Source organism: Anthonomus grandis, chromosome 19 (genome assembly GCF_022605725.1).
Source record: "Anthonomus grandis grandis chromosome 19, icAntGran1.3, whole genome shotgun sequence".
Taxonomy (NCBI): Eukaryota; Metazoa; Arthropoda; class Insecta; order Coleoptera; family Curculionidae; genus Anthonomus; species Anthonomus grandis.
Genome location: NC_065564.1, coordinates 6,238,303 through 6,259,217, shown reverse-complemented (window position 1 = coordinate 6,259,217; position 20,915 = coordinate 6,238,303). Strand labels below are relative to the sequence as shown.

The 20,915-nt window shown below is 36.7% G+C and overlaps 2 protein-coding genes and 2 long non-coding RNA genes across 8 annotated transcripts in view; 3 read left to right on the top strand and 1 right to left on the bottom strand.

Annotated features, from left to right (window-relative positions):
- The window catches only part of LOC126747433 (JNK-interacting protein 3), a 32,596-nt gene extending 16,890 nt beyond the window's left edge, over nt 1-15,706 (top strand). For all 3 annotated transcript variants that reach the window (XM_050456093.1, XM_050456092.1, XM_050456091.1), the window contains 13 exons: nt 3,549-3,604; nt 4,043-4,264; nt 4,320-4,496; nt 4,554-4,689; nt 8,516-8,679; nt 8,763-9,002; nt 9,232-9,362; nt 9,422-9,674; nt 9,782-9,917; nt 9,975-10,142; nt 14,209-14,331; nt 14,391-14,519; nt 15,085-15,706. In XM_050456093.1, the coding sequence (XP_050312050.1) occupies nt 3,549-3,604; nt 4,043-4,264; nt 4,320-4,496; nt 4,554-4,689; nt 8,516-8,679; nt 8,763-9,002; nt 9,232-9,362; nt 9,422-9,674; nt 9,782-9,917; nt 9,975-10,142; nt 14,209-14,331; nt 14,391-14,519; nt 15,085-15,194 (2,045 nt within the window). In that variant the 3' untranslated portion in view covers nt 15,195-15,706. The remainder of the gene's footprint in view (nt 1-3,548; nt 3,605-4,042; nt 4,265-4,319; nt 4,497-4,553; nt 4,690-8,515; nt 8,680-8,762; nt 9,003-9,231; nt 9,363-9,421; nt 9,675-9,781; nt 9,918-9,974; nt 10,143-14,208; nt 14,332-14,390; nt 14,520-15,084) is intronic.
- On the top strand, nt 434-3,423 carry LOC126747443 (uncharacterized). Of its 3 annotated transcripts, none has more exons than XR_007664201.1 (4): nt 434-491; nt 654-1,463; nt 2,112-2,273; nt 2,436-3,423. It is a non-coding gene; the product is annotated as an uncharacterized LOC126747443 (long non-coding RNA). The 3 variants fall into 3 exon arrangements; XR_007664202.1 differs by lacking the exon at nt 434-491 and having other exon boundaries at nt 613-815; nt 978-1,463; XR_007664200.1 differs by lacking the exon at nt 434-491 and having other exon boundaries at nt 613-1,463.
- LOC126747444 (uncharacterized) lies at nt 465-2,429 on the bottom strand. The gene is made up of 3 exons (XR_007664203.1): nt 2,226-2,429; nt 1,254-1,415; nt 465-605 (listed from the first exon to the last, which is right to left on the bottom strand). It is a non-coding gene; the product is annotated as an uncharacterized LOC126747444 (long non-coding RNA).
- Nucleotides 15,707-18,853: 3,147 nt separating the features above from the next.
- LOC126747439 (glucose-fructose oxidoreductase domain-containing protein 2) lies at nt 18,854-20,863 on the top strand. Its single transcript, XM_050456099.1, has 5 exons — nt 18,854-19,315; nt 19,767-19,915; nt 19,974-20,245; nt 20,310-20,508; nt 20,566-20,863. Exons 1-5 carry the CDS (start codon nt 18,942-18,944, stop codon nt 20,736-20,738), a joined length of 1,167 nt encoding a protein of 388 aa, XP_050312056.1. The 5' UTR covers nt 18,854-18,941; the 3' UTR covers nt 20,739-20,863.
- Nucleotides 20,864-20,915: the final 52 nt, after the last annotated feature.

Here is a 20,915-nt window from a genome sequence, read left to right as displayed (position 1 = left end):
TTTCTGTGATAACATACTTAGGGTTGTTTTGATATTGTAAACATTTATTATTGTTAGTTTTTGACTTTAAATGCATTTTTTTTTAATCGTTGATTTGCTGCAGTTGTTGAGCAATTGATTGTTTTATGTGCCACAGGTGTTTGTTAAGTTTTTGCTTTGTTGGTGTTATGTGATGATGGGGGGTGTGATTAAACTGGGGATTTTAATTGTAATATTAAAAAAGATTTAGTTGAGACATGAATTAATGAAGTTTCTAAGTGGAATAAAAGAAAAGTTTTTCGCATGAAAAAACCAAAATTGGCCAAAATTTTCACTTTTTTTTAGGGTAGGTCCTTGAAACTTTCCAGATTATTATAATTAATGATTTCCTTACTGGTAGTTTTTAAATCAACTCTCTACGTACAGTAGAACAGAAATTGTCCCCCAAAAGCAACATTTTTCACATTAAAAAAACCAAAATTGGCCAAAATTTTCACTTTTTTTTGGAGTAGGTCTTTGAAACTTTCCAGATTATTATAATTAATGATTTCCTTACTGGTAGTTTTTAAATCAACTCTCTAAGTAAAATAGAACAGAAATTGTCCCCCAAAAGCAACATTTTTCACCTGGAAAAAACCAAATTTGGCCAAAATTTTCACTTTTTTTTGGAGTAGATCCTTGAAACTTTCCAGATTATTATAATTAATGATTTCCTTACTGGTAGTTTTTAAATCAACTCTCTACATACAGTAGAACAGAAATTGTCCCCCAAAAGCAACATTTTTCACCTGAAAAAAACCAAATTTGGCCAAAATTTTCACTTTTTTTTGGAGTAGGTACTTGAAACTTTCCAGATTATTATAATTAATGATTTTCTTACTGGTAGTTTTTAAATCAACTCTCTACGTACAGTAGAACAGAAATTGTTCCCCAAAAGCAACATTTTTCACCTGAAAAAAACCAAATTTGGCCAAAATTTTCACTTTTTTTTGGAGTAGATCCTTGAAACTTTCCAGATTATTATAATTAATGATTTCCTTACTGGTAGATTTTAAATCAACTCTCTAAGTACAATAGAACAGAAATTGTCCCCCAAAAGCAAAGTTTTTCACATGAATAAACCCAAAATTTACCAAAATTTTCACTTTTTTTTGGAATAGGTCTTTGAAACTTTCCAGATTATTATAATTAGTGATTTCCTTACTGGTAGTTTTTAAATCAACTCTCTACGTACAGTAGAACAGAAATTGTTCCCCAAAAGCAACATTTTTCACCTGAAAAAAACCAAATTTGGCCAAAATTTTCACTTTTTTCTGGACTAGGTCGTTGAAACTTTCCAGATTATTATAATTAATGATTTCCTTACTGGTAGTTTTTAAATCAACTCTCTAAGAATAATAGAACAGAAATAGTCCTCCAAAAGCAACATTTTTCACCTGGAAAAAACCAAATTTGGCCAAAATTTTCACTTTTTTTTGGAGTAGGTCCTTGAAACTTTACAGATTATTATAATTAATGATTTCCTTACTGCTAGTTTTTAAATCAACTCTCTAAGTACAATAGAACAGAAATTGTCCCATAAAATCAAACATTTTAGCATGAAAAACACCAAATTTGGCTAAAATTTTGAGTTTTTTTTGGAATAGGCCCTTGAAACTTTCCATTTTATTATAATTAATGATTTCCTTACTGGTAGTTTTTAAATCAACTCTCTACGTACAGTAGAACAGAAATTGTCCCCCAAAAGCAACATTTTTCACCTGAAAAAAACCAAAATTGGCCAAAATTTTCACTTTTTTCTGGAGTAGGTCTTTGAAACTTTCCAGATTATTATAATTAATGATTTCCTTACTGGTAGTTTTTAAATCAACTCTCTACGTACAGTAGAACAGAAATTGTCCCCCAAATGCAACATTTTTTACCTGAAAAAAACCAAATTTGGCCAAAATTTCCACTTTTTTTTGGAGTAGGTCCTTGAAACTTTTCAGATTATTATAATTAATGATTTCCTTACTGGTAGTTTTTAAATCAACCTTCTAAGTACAATAGAACAGAAACTGTCCCCCAAAAGCAACATTTTTCACCTGAAAAAAACCAAACTTGGTCAAAATTTTCACTTTTTTTTGGAGTAGATCCTTGAAACTTTCCAGATTATTATAATTAATGATTTCCTTACTGGTAGTTTTTAAATCAACTCTCTACATACAGTAGAACAGAAATTGTCCCCCAAAAGCAACATTTTTCACCTGAAAAAAACCAAATTTGGCCAAAATTTTCACTTTTTTTTGGAGTAGGTCCTTGAAACTTTCCAGATTATTATAATTAATGATTTCCTTACTGGTAGTTTTTAAATCAACTCTCTAAGTACAATAGAACAGAAATTGTCCCCCAAAAGCAACATTTTTCACATTAAAAAAAACCAAAATTGGCCAAAATTTTCACTTTTTTTGGAGTAGGTCTTTGAAACTTTCCAGATTATTATAATTAATGATTTCCTTACTGGTAGTTTTTAAATCAACTCTCTACGTACAGTAGAACAGAAATTGTCCCCCAAAAGCAACATTTTTCACCTGAAAAAAACCAAATTTGGCCAAAATTTTTACTTTTTTTTGGGGTAGGTCTTTCAAACTTTCCAGATTATTAAAATTAATGATTTCCTTACTGGTAGTTTTCAAATCAACTCTCTAAGTACAACAGAACAAAAATTGTCCCCCAAAAGCAAACTTTCCCAGACATTCCCTAAAAATCACTGCATCATCACATAACACCAACCCTCTACATTCGCCATTAGTTACCAAAGTTACGTTAATTTAACAGGGTGTAAATAATAGAAAGTTACCGTTAGGTTCGGTTATAGTACAAAACAGTTGAGACTGACGAGCATAATAATAAGTGCCTTAAAATCATGGATAAGTCGGTTTAACGTGGCTTATTTGTCGCTTCGCTTTGGGTGTGTCGTCCGCGCGACTCGCCCTGTATAAATTTCAAATTTTTCAGGTAGACCCCACGGCCTAAAACCCTATAGGAATCTGATTTATTTCGTTCTTCTTCTCCCCATTCTCGGGATGTTCGGCAAAGATCTTTGCGCGTGTTTGTTTGACTGAATCGGTGATTATTGTCAGTTTTAAGCCAAATTTTGCTCAAATTAGTTTAGGGCCAACGGGGCCGAGGGAGCGGGGTTAACTTAGTAGTTACCAGTGGTTTTTTTTATTTAAGACAATTATCTCAAATATTGTGGCCAAATAGGGACATGAAACCGCCATCCCCAAAAAACACGAAAAATAAATTCTAAGAACCGTGATTAGAATATGCCAAGGAATGTTAAATGAACGTGTTTATGGGGACTAAGTTTTTATTCCCATAAAATAGTTAGTCAAATAGTCTTAACCTAGTCATTGTTTTTTTTTTATTTTACTTTCCCAATATATCATTTTGTTAACTTTCCTTTGCAGTTTTATTTATTTATTTTAAAGTTGGCTTGTTTTAGCTCGAATTAAGTAGTGTCGGGACTTAAATGTAAGTAAACCGGTCGCGCGAGGCGATGAGTCATACATGTTTTCTTTTTTTAGGGTCCGAGAATTACATGATGCGCAAGGAGATGGAGCGCAAGGAGCAATACAGACAGGTAAGCGTCAATTCCCCTTTCTCTCGCTCCAAGTCTATTGAGAATAGAGCCATAATTGCCCTCCCACTGGTGTCACCTTCGAAACATGTCTTTTATCCACCTTTCCAGGCAATTCTGTACTCAGAACTCTCTGGAAAAGCCCTTTGGAATGCCCTAATTTGGCCAGGAGTTTCATTTTTCTTATTGTCTTTCTGCTTGCTTTAATCTTTAATAAGTCTTTTTGATTTTACTTACTTGGAAATTCAAAAGAGCCCTAGGGGACTTAGGAGGAAGAAGGAGACCAAACTCCTGGACTAAATAGAGCAATTTAAAGAGCTTTTCCAGGGAATCTGGAATACCGAATAGCCTGGAAAGGCAGATAAACGGGAAATTTCAGGGATTCCCTCGGTGGGGGGCTCATAAGGGTTGCCTTCCCATCTGACCTGGAGGGTGTTTTAGGTAAAAGCCCACGTGAAAAAAGACAACGGAAGACTCCACGCTTACGGTTGGAGTCTCCCGGGAAAAGTGTCCTCTAGTCCGGCCGGGAAGGGTAACAGTGGCCTGCCGGTTCCCGTTCCGGTCTACTGTCGCCCCCTGGCGGAAACCACCCCGAACCTGTTGATATGGTGTGCAGCCGGAGTCAACTTGATGGGCGGATACACCAAGGACGGAGGATTAATGGTGAGGAGTTTCCTCCTCCCTCCTTTCTTGATTCGAAGGTTTCAATTCGCTTTAGGTGGGTGGTAGCATATTCTACTCGGACGAGCCGAAGATGCCCGAGTCGAAATCGGAAACGCAAGTGGAGTCTTTGGAGAAGGAGCTGAGCGACTGCAAGGAGGGGGCTCTACTGGAGACCAAACTATCCTCAAACGTGTGGATTGTGACCACTGCACAACAAGCCAGTCTAGTTACCGTAAATATGCGGATGGTTTTTCGTCGATCGGGTTATCCAGACCGGTTTTCTTTTTAGGTTATAGACGCGAATAATCCAGCCGAGTTGCTGAACAGCTTCGGGGTTTGTTCGGCGCATGTGCTGTGCATCGCTAGTGTCCCGGGAGCAAGCCCTAGCGACTATATTGACACCCCCATTGGAATTCAGGCTGAAGGTAAATAGTTCAAATTTTAAACATCCCTTTAAGAGACTATCTTCAATAACGTCCCATAGCTTGATTTAATCAGCATTATACAGGGTCGTTGAAAATTAAATCAAAATTGTTCATTTATTATTGGCGAAAATTATTTTTTTGTTAATGGAACACCCTATATTTTATTTTATTTTCTAATGGACAATCAACAGTGTTATTAGATTGGATACTATCGGCGAAATTAAGTCTTGTTTATACGTACTATTTAAAAAAACAGTGATTTTTCAGAAGAATTTTTTACTGGGTAAATGTATGGGGTGGGTGGGTGGTGAAAGGGTAGCGTTGATAAAAATAGTTTTTTTAGCAGAAAATGTAAAAAAAATAAGAATCGATTAATGATTTTTTTTGAAAAAAAAACTGTAATTATACCATAATTTCTTTCAACCAATTTTAATAAAAATACAATCGTAAAAGGTGAAACAAAAATGTCACTAATACTGACAGATGAAAAAAAATTGGTTTTTTTTTGAGATATCTTAAAAATTTGGAACCGACAGACGCACTCGAGATTGTCGTTCAACAGATTTTGCTCTTACTTCTTGCCTATTATAGATAGGAAGGTGATTTTAGTAGTAATCGATAGAGGAAGGTTAAAGGTTCATTTAAGGTTCTTATGAATTTTTCGAGAAATTAATAGTTTCTGAGATATCTTAAAAATTTGGGACTGACAGGCGCACTCAAGGCTGTCGTTCAACAGATGTTGCTCTTACTTCTTGCCTATTGTAGTTAGAAAGGTGATTTTAGTAGTAATCGATAGAGGAAGGTTAAAGGTTCATTTGGTATTCCTATGATTACGAGAAATTAATTCGAGAAATTAATAGTTTTTGAGATATTTTTAAAATTTGGGACTGACAGGCGCACTCAAGACTGTCGTTCAACAGATTTTGCTTACTTCTTGCCTATTGTAGCTATAAAGAATATTTATTATTATTATTATTGAAATTGCTTTTGAAATGTAACCCAGAAGTCATTTTCTATAAAAAATTAAGAAAAGTTTTTAATTAGAGTTAATTGTTCCTTTAATGGTAGTTTTTAAATCAACTCTCTAAGTACAATAGAAGAGAAATTGTCCCCCAAAAGCAAAGTTTTTCACATGAAAAAAACCAAAAATGGCCAATATTGTGACTTTTTTTGGAGTACGTCCTTGAAACTTTCCAGATTATTATAATTAATGATTTCCTTACTGGTAGTTTTTAAATCAACTCTCTAAGTACAATAGAACAGAAATTGTCCCCCAAAAGCAAAGTTTTTTGCATGAAATAAACCAAAATTGACCAAAATTTTCACTTTTCTTTGGAGTACGTCCTTGAAACTTTTCAGGTTATTATAATTAATGATTTCCTTACTGGTAGTTTTTAAATCAACTCTCTAAGTGCAATAGAACAGAAATTGTCGCCCAAAAGCAAAGTTTTTTGCATGAAAAAAACCAAAATTGGCCAAAATTTTCCCTTTTTTTTGGAGTACGTCCTTGAAACTTTCCAGATTATTATAATTAATGTTTCCCTTACTGGTCGTTTTTAAATCAACTCTCTAAGTACAATAGAACAGAAATTGTCCCCCAAAAGCAAAGTTTTTTGCATGAAATAAACCAAAATTGACCAAAATGTTCACTTTTTTTTTAAGTAGGTCCTTGAAATTTTCCAGATTATTATAATTAATGATTTCCTTACTGGTAGTTTTTAAATCAACTCTCTAAGTGCAATAGAACAGAAATTGTGCCCCAAAAGCAAAGTTTTTTGCATGAAATAAACCAAAATTGACCAAAATTTTCACTTTTCTTTGGAGTACGTCCTTGAAACTTTTCAGGTTATTATAATTAATGATTTCCTTACTGGTAGTTTTTAAATCAACTCTCTAAGTGCAATAGAACAGAAATTGTCGCCCAAAAGCAAAGTTTTTTGCATGAAAAAAACCAAAATTGGCCAAAATTTTCCCTTTTTTTTGGAGTACGTCGTTGAAACTTTCCAGATTATTATAATTAGTGATTTCCTTACTGGTGGTTTTTAAATCAACTCTCTAAGTACAATAGAACAGAAATTGTCCCCCAAAAGCAAAGTTTTTTGCATGAAATAAACCAAAATTGACCAAAATGTCCACTTTTTTTTGGAGTAGGTCCTTGAAATTTTCCAGATTATTATAATTAATGATTTCCTTACTGGTAGTTTTTAAATCAACTCTCTAAGTGCAATAGAACAGAAATTTTGCCCCAAAAGCAAAGTTTTTTGCATGAAAAAAACCAAAATTGGCCAAAATTTTCCCTTTTTTTTGGAGTACGTCCTTGAAACTTTCCAGATTATTATAATTAATGATTTCCTTACTGGTAGTTTTTAAATCAACTCTCTAAGTGCAATAGAACAGAAATTGTCGCCCAAAAGCAAAGTTTTTCGCATGAAAAAAACCAAAATTGGCCAAAATTTTCCCTTTTTTTTGGAGTACGTCCTTGAAACTTTCCAGATTATTATAATTAATGTTTCCCTTACTGGTCGTTTTTAAATCAACTCTCTAAGTACAATAGAACAGAAATTGTCCCCCAAAAGCAAAGTTTTTTGCATGAAATAAACCAAAATTGACCAAAATGTTCACTTTTTTTTTAAGTAGGTCCTTGAAATTTTCCAGATTATTATAATTAATGATTTCCTTACTGGTAGTTTTTAAATCAACTCTCTAAGTACAATAGAACAAAAATTGTCCCCCAAAAGCAAAGTTTTTCGCATGAAAAAAACCAAAATTGGCCAAAATTTTCCCTTTTTTTTGGAGTACGTCCTTGAAACTTTCCAGATTATTATAATTAATGTTTCCCTTACTGGTCGTTTTTAAATCAACTCTCTAAGTACAATAGAACAGAAATTGTCCCCCAAAAGCAAAGTTTTTTGCATGAAATAAACCAAAATTGACCAAAATGTTCACTTTTTTTTTAAGTAGGTCCTTGAAATTTTCCAGATTATTATAATTAATGATTTCCTTACTGGTAGTTTTTAAATCAACTCTCTAAGTACAATAGAACAAAAATTGTCCCCCAAAAGCAAAGTTTTTCGCATGAAAAAAACCAAAATTGGCCAAAATTTTCCCTTTTTTTTGGAGTACGTCCTTGAAACTTTCCAGATTATTATAATTAATGTTTCCCTTACTGGTCGTTTTTAAATCAACTCTCTAAGTACAATAGAACAGAAATTGTCCCCCAAAAGCAAAGTTTTTTGCATGAAATAAACCAAAATTGACCAAAATGTTCACTTTTTTTTTAAGTAGGTCCTTGAAATTTTCCAGATTATTATAATTAATGATTTCCTTACTGGTAGTTTTTAAATCAACTCTCTAAGTACAATAGAACAAAAATTGTCCCCCAAAAGCAAAGTTTTTCGCATGAAAAAAACCAAAATTGGCCAAAATTTTCACTTTTTTTTGGAGTACGTCCTTGAAACTTTCCAGATTATTATAATTAGTGATTTCCTTATTGGTGGTTTTTAAATCAACTCTCCAAGTACAATAGAACAGAAATTGTACCCCAAAAGCAAAGTTTTTTTCATGAATAAACCCAAAATTTACCAAAATTTTCACTGTTTTTTAGAGTACGTCCTTGAAACTTTCCAGATTATTATAATTAATGATTTTCTTATTGGTAGTTTTTAAATCAACTCTCTAAGTGCAATAGAACAGAAACTGTCTCCCAAAAGCAGTTTTTCGCATGAATATACCCAAAATTCACCAAAATTAAAAATAAACCCCATAGATTAAAAAATATCACTTTTATAATAAATACAAGTCCCCTAACTGTTTACCACTCTTACAGTGCAAGAAGCTAAAACGGAGCGCACCCCCTCTCCACCCCCCAAAGGAGAGACCGCGGAAATAACCGCCCTTCCCGCCAAAGTTACCGATAGTACCGAGGCCAGTAAACCTCTTAACCCGGCCAAAAACGCTAGAATACAAGAAGACAGTGAGGAGGCAGCAGTGGTAAGTACCGAACCAAAACCCCCCCTCCACAAAAATGCCACGCCCAAAGGCCTGAGCACCCTCTACCGCGAACCCTTTTGCAGCTGGGCAAAGTGATATTCATCGAGAAAGACGAGACGGCGGTGAACCAAAAAGACAAACACAAACCGCCCGTTGACGCGCCTGAGACCAAAACCGACCAACCGGGGGAGCGTAAAGTCACATTTGCAGACGACAGCGGCATCATTCAAGACGAAGAGGAAAAAACCGAAAACAATAGCGCCCAGGAAGCGACCGTAGATGGCGACGGTGCTGCTACGGAGTCTAGTAACGTTAACCAAGAGGTACCGCTTGTAGAGCATGTTGTGCCGCGGTGTTGCCAGAGCAGCCCCATGGGGCCTCCCACCGACAACGTCTCAAAAATTTACAGTTAAGCCGCCTTTCCGGGTTATCCGGTATTCCGAATTCCCTGGAAAGGCTTTACGAGTTGCTCCAATGGGCTCCATTTAAATAAATATGGCAGTACCGCGGTCCTGTTTGCTTTCTTACAATGCTGACGTTTATTTATTTAAGGTTATGTCAAGCGTTTTGGCCACAATGTGGCTCGGAGACGAGGACGGGAACATCTACGTGCACTCATCGGTGGCCAATTGGGCCCAGAGGCTGCACACCGTCAAACTAAAGGACGCCGTGATTAGTATAGTGTTAGTACTACTAGTAATTTTTAACCACGTCAATCCTAACGGAACTTCCGCTTTTTTAGCCACGTCAACGGTAGGGTGGTGGTGGCGGTGGCCAACGGTCAAGTGGTCATCTTTAAGCGTAACAAAGAGGGCGAGTGGGATCTGTCGCAGTACCACATCGTGAAAATCGGCCTGCCCCACCAGTCGGTACGTCAGTTGGCCGTGGTGGGGGAACGGGTGTGGTGCGGGTACCGCAACAAAGTCTACGTCCTCGAGCCCCGGGAATTGAAAATCGTGCACACCCTGGAGGCGCACCCGAGACGCGAGAGTCCTGTGGGTACCGCTTTATCTTCCCTCTTCTTCTTTTTTCAAGCATTCTTTCAATCTTCTTCTTCTTCTTTTTTTGTTAATCATTCTCTAAATCTTCTTCTTCTTCTTAGGTGCGTCAAATGGCGTGGCTAGGCGAAGGCGTTTGGGTGTCAATCCGCTACGATTCCACCCTAAGACTGTACCACGCCCACACTTATCAGCACCTGCAGGACGTCGACATCGAGCCGTACGTCAGTAAAATGTTGGGTAATGAAACTGTTCATCTTTTCCTCCACTATTTTCTCTGAAAAACCGTTATTTTAGGTACAGGCAAATTGGGTTTTTCTCTAGTCCGCATCACTAGTCTGCTGATCTCTTCGAATCGCTTGTGGATCGGCACCAGCAACGGGGTGATCATTTCGGTACCGCTGAACGACGGGAGCAGTAACCAGGGGGCGGTACTGCCGAGGAGTTCTAGTCTACCCAACGCCGGTAAGAGCTTTTGGCGCTGTTTTAAGGGTGTTTTTAGGGATTCAAGGAAAATTGGTGGTTTCAGTGAACGGATTTTGGTGAATTTAGGCTTAAAGGGTGCCCAGGGGACCAGTTTCAATAAAAATGAAAAAATCGTTAAAATCTGTTGACTAGAAGAAGAGTTATGAAAGTTTTACTGTTGCGACATCTGAATTATTACGCAACACGGACCAGTTTTGGAAATTGGTGAAAATCTTTGGTTCCAGTAGTCGGAATTTGTTGAATTTGAGTTTGACGGGTGCCAAGAGGACCAATTAAAGTAAAAATGAAAAAATCACTCACATCCCTTTACTAGACACGGAATTATAAGACTTTTACTGTTGCGACATCTAAATTATTACGCAACACGGACAAGTTTTGGAAATTGGTGAAAATCTTTGTTTCCAGTGGTCGGACTTTGTTGAACTTGAGTTTGACGGGTGCCAAGAGGGCCAATTTAAGTAAAAATGAAAAAATCACTCAAATCCCTTTACTAGACACGGAATTATGGGACTTTTACTATTGTGACATCTAAATTATTACGAAATATGGACAAGTTTTGGAAATTGGTGAAAATCTTTGTTTCCAGTGGTCGGAATTTGTTGAACTTGAGTTTGACGGGTGCCAAGAGGACCAATTTAAGTGAAAATGAAAAAATCATTCAAATCCCTTTACTAGACACGGAATTATGGGACTTTTACTGTTGTGACATCTAAATTATTACGCAACACGGACAAGTTTTGGAAATTGGTGAAAATCTTTGGTTCCAGTGGTCGGATTTTGTTGAATTTGAGGTTGACGGGTGCCAAGAGGACCAATTTAAGTAAAAATTAAAAAATCATTCAAATCCCTTTACTAGACACGGAATTATGGGACTTTTACTGTTGCGACATCTAAATTATTATGCAACACGGATAAGTTTTGGAAATTGGTGAAAATCTTTGTTTCCAGTGGTCGGAATTTGTTGAACTTGAGTTTGACGGGTGCCAAAAGGGCCAATTTAAGTAAAAATGAAAAAATCACTCAAATCCCTTTACTAGACACGGAATTATAAGACTTTTACTGTTGCGGCATCTAAATTATTATGCAACACGGACTAGTTTTGGAAATTGGTGAAAATCTTTGGTTCCAGTGGTCGGAATTTGTTGAACTTGAGTTTGACGGGTGCCAAGAGGACCAATTTAAGTGAAAATGAAAAAATCATTCAAATCCCTTCACTAGACACGGAATTATGGGACTTTTACTGTTGTGACATCTAAATTATTATGCAACATGAACAATTTTGGAAATTGGTGAAAATCTTTGGTTCCAGTGGTCCGATTTTGGTGAATTTGAGTTTGAAGGGTGCCAAGAGGACCAATTTAACTAAAAATGAAAAAATGACTCAAATCCCTTTACTAGACACGGAATTATGGGACATTTACTATTGTGACATCTAAATTATTACGAAATATGGACAAGTTTTGGAAATTGGTGAAAATCTTTGGTTCCAGTGGTCGGATTTTGTTGAACTTGAGTTTGACGGGTGCCAAGAGGACATATTTAAGTAAAAATGAAAAAATTACTCAAATCCCTTTACTAGACACGGAATTATGGGACTTTTACTGTTGTGGCATCTAAATTATTATGCAACACGGACAAGTTTTGGAAATTGGTGAAAATCTTTGGTTCCAGTGGTCGGATTTTGTTGAACTTGAGTTTGACGGGTGCCAAGAGGACATATTTAAGTAAAAATGAAAAAATTACTCAAATCCCTTTACTAGACACGGAATTATGGGACTTTTACTGTTGTGGCATCTAAATTATTATGCAACACGGACAAGTTTTGGAAATTGGTGAAAATCTTTGGTTCCAGTGTTCGGATTTTGTTGAATTTGAGTTTGACGGGTGCCAAGAGGACCAATTTAACTAAAAATGAAAAAATCACTCAAATCCCTTTACTAGACACGGAATTATGGGACATTTACTATTGTGACATCTAAATTATTACGAAATATGGACAAGTTTTGGAAATTGGTGAAAATCTTTGGTTCCAGTGGTCGGATTTTGTTGAACTTGAGTTTGACGGGTGCCAAGAGGACCAATTTAAGTAAAAATGAAAAAATCATTCAAATCCCTTTACTAGACACGGAATTATGGGACTTTTACTGTTGTGGCATCTAAATTATTATGCAACACGGACCAGTTTTGGAAATTGGTGAAAATCTTTGGTTCCAGTGGTCGGATTTTGTTGAATTTGAGGTTGACGCACCCCAAGAGGACCAATTAAAGTAAAAATGAAAAAATCATTCAAATCCCTTCACTAGACACGGAATTATGGGACTTTTACTGTTGTGACATCTAAATTATTATGCAACATGAACAATTTTGGAAATTGGTGAAAATCTTTGGTTCCAGTGGTCCGATTTTGGTGAATTTGAGTTTGAAGGGTGCCAAGAGGACCAATTTAAGTAAAAATTAAAATATCACTCAAATCCCTTTACTAGACACGGAATTGTGGGACTTTTACTATTGTGACATCTAAATTATTATGCAACACGGACAAGTTTTGGAAATTGGTGAACATATTTGGTTCTAGTGGTCGAATTCTGTAGAATTTAGGCTTAAAGGGTGCCAGGAGGACCAATTTAAGTAAAAATGAAAAAATTACAAAAATCCGGTAACCAGAAATGGAGTTATTGCAGTTTTACTGTTGCAACAACTAAATTATTATGCAACATGGACAAGTTTTGTAATTTGGTGAAACTCTTTGGTTTCAGTGGACGAATTTTGGTGAATTTTAGCTTAAAAGATGCCCAGAACACCAATTTGAATAACAATGAAAAAATTACTCAAATCCGTTTACTAAAAAGGGAGTTATTGGAATTTTACTATTGCAGAATCTAAATTGTTACGTAAAATGGACAATTTTTAGAAATTGGTGAACATATTTGGTTCCAATGGTCGGATTTTGTGGAAGGTAGGCTCAAAGGGTGCCAGGAGAGCCATTTTAAGTAAAAATCAAAAAATCAGTCAAATCGGTTCACTAGAAAAGAAATTATGGGAGTTTTACTATGGCACCATCTCAATTATTATGAAAAATGGACAAGTTTTGAAAATTGACCCAAATATTCGGTTCCAGTAGTCGGATTTTATTGAATTTGAGCTTAGAAGGTGCTAAGAGGATCAGTTTAAGTAAAAGTGAAAAAATCAATTAAATTTATACACTATAAAGGAAGTTATGGGAGTTTTACTGCAGTAAAATCTAAATTATTATGAAAAATGGACAAGTTTTGTAAACTGGTTAAAAGCTTTGGTTCCAGTGGACAAATTTTGTTGAATTTGAGCTTGAAAGATGCCAGGAGGACCAATTTAAGTAAAAATAAAAAAATCACACAAATCCAGCAACCATAAAGGGAGTTATGGGAGTTTTACTATTGCAACACCTAAATTATTATGAAAAATGGACAAGTTTTGAAGATTGACGAAAATCTCTTGTTCCAGTAGTCGGATTTTATTGAATTTGGGCGTAGAAGGTGCCAAGAGGAGCAATTTAAGTAAAAGTGAAAAAAATCACTTAAACTTATTCACTATAAAGGAAGTTATGGGTCTTTTATTGCAGCAAAATCTAAATTATTATGAAAAATGGACAAGTTCAGTAAACTGGTTAAAATCTTTGGTTCCAGTGGACACATTTTGTTGAATTTAGGGTTATAGGAAGCCAGGAGGACCATCTTAAATAAAAATGAAAAATCCACACAAATCCGGTAACCAGAAAGGGAGTTATGGGAGTTTTACTGTTGCAACATCTAAATTATTATGCAAAATGGACAAGTTTTGTAAATTGGTGAAAGTCTTTGGTTCCAGTAGACCGATTTTGTTGAATTTGGTCTTAAAGGGTACCAGGAGGACCACTTTAAGTGCAAATGAAAAAATCACCCAAATCTGTGCACTAGAAGTGAAATTATGAAGTTTTTTACGCAATTTAAAGTACCCCGCACACGACTTTTAAAAACTCAAATAAAAAACCTCAGCTCCCACGGATTGTCACGATTTTTCCCGATTTCAGGTGTGAAAATCCCCCCGCCGCCCGGCAGCTACATCCCGTACTGTTCGATGGCGCACGCGCAGCTCAGCTTCCACGGCCACCGCGATAACGTGAAGTTCTTCGTGGCCGTGCCTGGCACAGGCGGTGAGTTCCCCTTCTCTTGCAAAAAATTCCAGAATTTTCTTAAAATTGTCAATTTTCAGGAGTCAGTGCCGCGTCCACCCCGTCGGAAGCCATGGCCGCCTCCGCGACGTCTGTCGGCAGCAGCTCCACCAAGCCGACTTCGATGCTGGTGATCTCGGGCGGCGAGGGCTACGTCGACTTCCGCATCGGTGAGTGTCCGTTCGTTGACGTTTTAGTTTGCGCATGCGTAGCAGGGGGAAAAACGTATCGCGGCCTCCTCTTTGATGTTGATTTTTTTACATCAAGTCGTTTGTGCCAGCGGTACGTTCGTCTCCGATAGTCTTTCATAAGATGCGATGGGATTCCTGGGCTCGGTAGTAGAATAGGAAAATGTTGTAAATAATTTAAGGGAAAAAAAAACTGGAAAACTCTCACATATCGTGAACCAAAAAGAAAAAACAATTTCCAGAAGACGATTACGAACCGAGAGACGGAGCGTCGCACCTGCTGGTTTGGGAGGTTAATAACGTCCCGCCTGGGAATCCCATGGGGTATGAAATTTTATTTTTGTTTAGTTTAGGCTTATTTTGTAGAGTAACTTCAATTTTTTTTCCTTTTCTCTCCTCCCTTGCTCTCTCTCTGTCTCACTTAAACTCAACCAAATCCTCCTTAAAGTCACTTTAAGGCCTCAAAAATGGCTTCTTTTGAGGGTCTTCAGGCCTACTTAAACCCAATTAAAGTCAATATATTTCAAGTATCTTTTAATCCGAGTAGGTGATGAGATGGAGGACAGCGTGATAACGGACACGGCCAACTTCGCAGAGCAGAAAGTCAATCAGGGGGAGCTCAGTCACCTGATCGTGTGGCAGGTGTCAACTAGTTAAATGTTTCGGGGGATTCCCTCGTTGTTCGGTTGCTATTATAGTTTGTTTTTTTTTTATTAATTAAATTTACCTACAATTTTATGCACATGGTGGTCCAGACCCGTCTTTTGGGACACCCTGTAGCTATTTTAGCTAATGTATTGTTAAATGAACACCTTGATTCAGGAGGATATTTTTGTGATATATTTGTAGTGACAGGTTTTGTAGCGGCAGAGTAGATAATATAGACCCTGTAATGTTGCTATGACTGTACGGGGTGTTCTTAAGGATTTTTTAAGGACCCCCTGTATATACACTTATGGAAATATTCTGACTAATATTTAAGCCCGAATGTGTTACCCTAATTTTAATTAGTACAGTTTTGAGTAGCGCCTTGTACATTTCTGTTAAATTGTACATTTTATTGTAATTATGATGCAAATTTTTTATAATTTATTTGTACATTAGGGCTTTTATCGAATTATTGTGCTTATATGTATTTTAAGTTAAATAAAAATATATTATACAGTGTGGATTTGTTATTTGCTATTGGGGATTGTAAAAGGTTTGTGAATTGGTGCAAATCTGTGGTTCCAGTGGACAGATTTTGTTGAATTAGGGCTTAAAGAGTGCCGGGAGAACCAATTTAAGTAAAAATGAAAAAATCAGTTAAATCTAATAACTAATAAGGGAATTATGGGACTTTTACTGAGGCAAAATCTAAATTATGAAACAAAATGGACAAGTTTTGTAAATTGGTGCAACTCTTTGGTTCCAATGGACGGATTTTGTTGAATTCAGGCTTAAAGGGTGCCAAGAGGACCAATTTAAGTAAAAATGAAAAAATATCTAAAATCTGTCCACTATAAAGGGAATTATGGAAGTTTTACTGAGGCAAAATCTAAATTATGAAACAAAATGGACAAGTTTTGTAAATTGGTGAAAATCTTTGGTTCCAATGAACGGATTTTGTTGAATTCAGGCTTAAAAGGTGCCAAGAGGACCAATTTAAGTAAAAATGAAAAAAATCATTCAAATCCCGTTACTAGACACGGAATTATGGGACTTTTACTATTGTGACATCTAAATTATTATGTAACATGGACAAGTTTTGGAAATTGGTGAAAATCTTTGGTTCCCGTGGTCGGATTTTGTTGAATTTGAGTTTGACGGGTGCCAAGAGGACCAATTTAAGTAAAAATGAAAAAATCACTCAAATCCCTTTACTAGACACGGAATTATGGGACTTTTACTATTGTGATATCTAAATTATTATGTAACATGGACAGGTTTTGGAAATTGGTGAAAATCTTTGGTTCCAGTGGTCGGAATTTGTTGAATTTGAGGTTGACGGGTGCCAAGAGGACCAATTTAAGTAAAAATGAAAAAATCACTCAAATCCCTTTACTAGACACGGAATTATAAGACTTTTACTGTTGCGACATCTAAATTATTACGCAACACGGACCAGTTTTGGAAATTGGTGAAAATCTTTGGTTCCAGTGGTCGGAATTTGTTGAATTTGAGTTTGACGGGTGCCAAGAGAACCAGTTTAAGTAAAAATTAAAAAATCACTCAAATCCCTTTACTAGACACGGAATTATAAGACTTTTACTGTTGCGACATCTAAATTATTACGCAACACGGACAAGTTTTGGAAATTGGTGAAAATCTTTGGTTCCCGTGGTCGGATTTTGTTGGATTTGGGCTTAAAGGGTGCCAACAGGACCAATTTAAGTAAAAATGAAAAAAATTCTAAAATCTGTCCACTATAATTGGAATTATAGGAGTTTTACTGAGGCAAAAACTACATTATGAAACAAAATGGACAAGTTTTGTAAATTGGTGAAAGTCATTGGTTCCAGTGTACAGATTTTGTTGAATTAAGGCTTAAAGGGTGCCAAGAGGACCAATTTAAGTAAAAATGAAAAAATTTCTAAAATCTCTTCACTATAAAGGAAATTATGGGAGTTTTACTAGGCAAAATCTAAATTATGAAACAAAATTGACAAGTTTTGAAAATTGGTGAAAGTCATTGGTTCCAATGGACGGATTTTGTTGAATTCGGGCTTAAAGGGTGCCAAGAGGACCAATTTAAGTGAAAACGAAAAAATCTCTAAGATCTGTTCACTATAAAGGGAATTATGGGACTTTTACTGTTGCAGTATCTACATTATTACACAAAACAGACAAGTTTTGCAAATCAGGAAAAATCTTTGGTTCCAGTGTACGGATTTTGTTGAATTCAGACTTAAAGGGTGCCAAGAGGACCAATTTAAGAAAAAATTAAAAATCTCTAAAATCTGTTCACTATAAAGGGAATTATGGGAGTTTTACTGAGACAATATCTAAATTATGAAACAAAATGGACAAGTTTTGTAAATTGGTGAAAATCGTTGGTTCCAATGAACAGATTTTGTTGAATTAAGGCTTAAATAGTGCCAGGAGAACCAATTTAAGTAAAAATAAAAAAGTCTATAAAATCTGTCGACTATAAAGGGAATTATGGTAGTTTTACTGAGGCAAAATCTAAATTATGAAACAAAATGGACAAGTTTTGTAAATTGGTGAAAATCTTTGGTTCCAATGAACGGATTTTGTTGAATTCAGGCTTAAAGGGTGCCAAGAGGACCAATTTAAGTAAAAATTAAAAAATCTCTAAAATCTGTCGACTATAAAGGGAATTATGGGAGTTTTACTTTTTGAAACATTCATATATGGGGTGTATAATTTATGTGACATATATGGGTTGTACCAAGACAAAGAATTTCCATGCAAATAAGAAATCCATGCAACTCACCCTGCACCTCTTCGTCACATGTCCAGAGAAGCCCCAATTAATTGAGTCTCCATCCCTACCACTACAAATTAAAAAAAAAAACATGTTGAAAATTTGGTTGGGGAGACTTAAGAATTAATGATTTTTATTAGAAATTATACCACAAATGCATTGAAATGTAAGAAAACTCACTAATAGGTAAAAAACATAATTTATTATATAAAAAACAGTAAAAATGCTGGGCATTTTGGGTACTTACCAATAAGGAGACACTTGTTTCACTACAGGATTTTCACTGTCCCGCCCAATGGAAATACGCGTAAACGTTACCCCCTCGGGCCCCCAATACAATTTTCACCCATTTCCCTTTAAGTTACCCCATTTTTCAACGAAAAAATCGGAAAATTGGCCCCGTCAATGCTGATCCCCCTGTGCGTATCCTACCCAATTGAAAACCCCAGTTTTCCATAGAAATACCTCACGCACCCCCAAGATAATTACATCAAATTAAAGGTCGCGACTTACAGAAACTTTTCCACCCATTTCACGTTAATATTTCACACTTTTTCCCACACTTTTCCTCGCTTTTTCTCGGAGCGGATTTTCACTATACGTCTTCGCACTTTTCAAAAACAATTGACAATCTCCCGCGCATGCTCGGTCGGTCAGTCGTTAAAAATCAATGTAACATTGGAAATCAAAATTTTACAAGAAAAGTGAGGTTATTAGTTGAAAAGAAAGGCTTTAGGGCTCCAAGGAGCTGAATAAATTACCATTTTAAGCCCTAAAACTATAAAAGGGGCATCCTAAGCCGGTTAAAAATATTACAAAGTACGCCAATGCCGAGCGGTAATACAAAGTGCGCCACTGACATGAAACTGACATCGGTGACAAGTGACAATGTCAAAAAAAAAGTAAACAAACACTTTCCAAAATATTTATTTACAATCTGCTCGGGATACTAACATAACCAGTTTTGGGGCCCAACAATGCTCCCGGGGATCGGCGTTTTTGGCACGGGGCCGGTGGTCAAAGTCCTGGTGCCGATTCTACGCGAAAACGGCTTCAAAATCGAGGCGATTTGGAGCAGGACGGTGCAGGAGGCCCAGGAGACCGCCAAGGCCCTAAACATCCCGTTTTTCACTAATAAAATCGACGACGTGCTACTGAGGAAAGACGTGGACCTCATATTCGTGCTGTGCTCCCCCAATTTGCACGCCCAAATATCCGTAAAAGCCCTGGGTATCGGGAAACATGTCGTATGTGATAAACCCGCTGGCCTGAACCAGGCCGATGCCTTAAAGATGGTTAGGGCTGGCCAGTACTATCCCTCCTTGATATCCCTTATAAATCATTCGTTCAGGTAAGTTTGCTTTTATTTTTACATAAGTAGCTATAGAGGAGTCAGGTACAGAAAGTGATATTAATAATTTTCACCTAATAAGTCTAATTTTTTAAATTATGTCAAAGAATCAATTTGTTTTTCTGGAGGGATGTAGTACCATGGATGCTATGTATGATTAGAATACGAGTGACCACTTGGTATTCTTTATTTCATTAAGTAATCATAACCTATTATGAGATGTATAGATCTGGGTGTCTTATACAAAAGATTTTATTGAAATATTATTATTGTTTGTTCTATTTAAAAAAACAGTTAATACATGTTTTTGGTAGGTGAGTTTCTCTTGCTGGGATGCCAATGAATCTCTGCATAATAATTAATAAATATAATATATATTTGTTTTCGGTAAAGTTTGCTGCCCAATTTTCACTTAAATGTAGCACTAAAGCCACCCCTGGAATTATTCCAGATTCCTCCCGGCTTTTATCCAGTTAAAAAAGAAACTGGAAGACAACTACTTGGGTTCCCCCATAACCCTTGTAGACATCCGGGTGCAAACTGGCTCCCTGTTCACTGAAACAGACTCTTTTGACTGGAAATGTGACGGTATGATGGGAGGTACCACCTTAAATAACTCATCCCAAAAAACACTGTCACTAAAATAATTTTATCTCAGGTGGTACCTTAAACCTCATCGGTTCCCACATCATTGACTTAGTGACATTTTTAACGGGGGAAAAGGCAGTTAGGGTGCACGGGGTGGTGAGAACTTTCACAAAACACACCGAAACCATCAAAGGAATCAGGCAAATCACCGCCCCGGACTTTTGCGCCTTCCAAATGGAATTATTCTCTGGCATATTGGTCACTGTGACCATCAACAGCCATACTGTCGGGAACACTTTTCAACAGGAGGTGATTGTCTGTAGCAGTACAGGACACTTGGCTGTAAGTCCTGATGTATAGGCCTTGAATGGGTGAAAAATGTTTTGTTTTTTATATGGTACTGTAGGTGCGGGGGGGAGATTTATTCGGTCGAAAGAGCAAAAGTACCGAGGAAGTGATTTATTTGGACGTGGAGGACCTGAAATGCCCCGTACCGAACTCGGTTCTACCGAAAACGTTCGTCAAAGGGCTCTGCAAGATGGTGGCGGCCCTAAGGGAGGCTTTTTTGCCAGTGAACGACCAAGCGGGGTGGATTAAGGAGCCCGGTAAGTGGCTTCTGTAAGTGACTAATTTAAGGGGGAAAATGTTCGTCCTTTTTGCAGTGTCTACAGCGGCCAACTTCGAGGACGGTCTGTACGTGCAGGCTGTTCTCGGCGCCATAAAACAGTCCTCGCAGACCAGACAGTGGGTCAGGGTCAACGTTATGACCGAACAGCCGGATAAAAATGAGTTGCTGAGCGCTGTGGTCAGACGAACGGCCATTTCTATGTCGTGAATTTTGTTCTAAGAATCTCGGTTTTGTTGTCGTTCTTAAGGGTAGTTTTAGGGGTAGATAAGCTGATCTGTTAGTCTATAAGTTTGTTTTTTTATATGATGCAATAAATTTTGTCGTTTATGGTATTACAGGTTGTCCTTATTGTAGCTATTGGGAAGTTTGATTTGAAATAACCCT

Bases quoted from the DNA above. Each gene is read 5' to 3' on its own strand.
- LOC126747439 (XM_050456099.1), top strand. From the start codon at position 18,942: ATGCTCCCGGGGATCGGCGTTTTTGGCACGGGGCCGGTGGTCAAAGTC. The intron at 19,916-19,973 runs GTACCACCTTAA...ATTTTATCTCAG, and splicing joins ATGTGACGGTATGATGGGAG to GTGGTACCTTAAACCTCATC. The intron at 20,509-20,565 runs GTAAGTGGCTTC...TCCTTTTTGCAG, and splicing joins GGGGTGGATTAAGGAGCCCG to TGTCTACAGCGGCCAACTTC.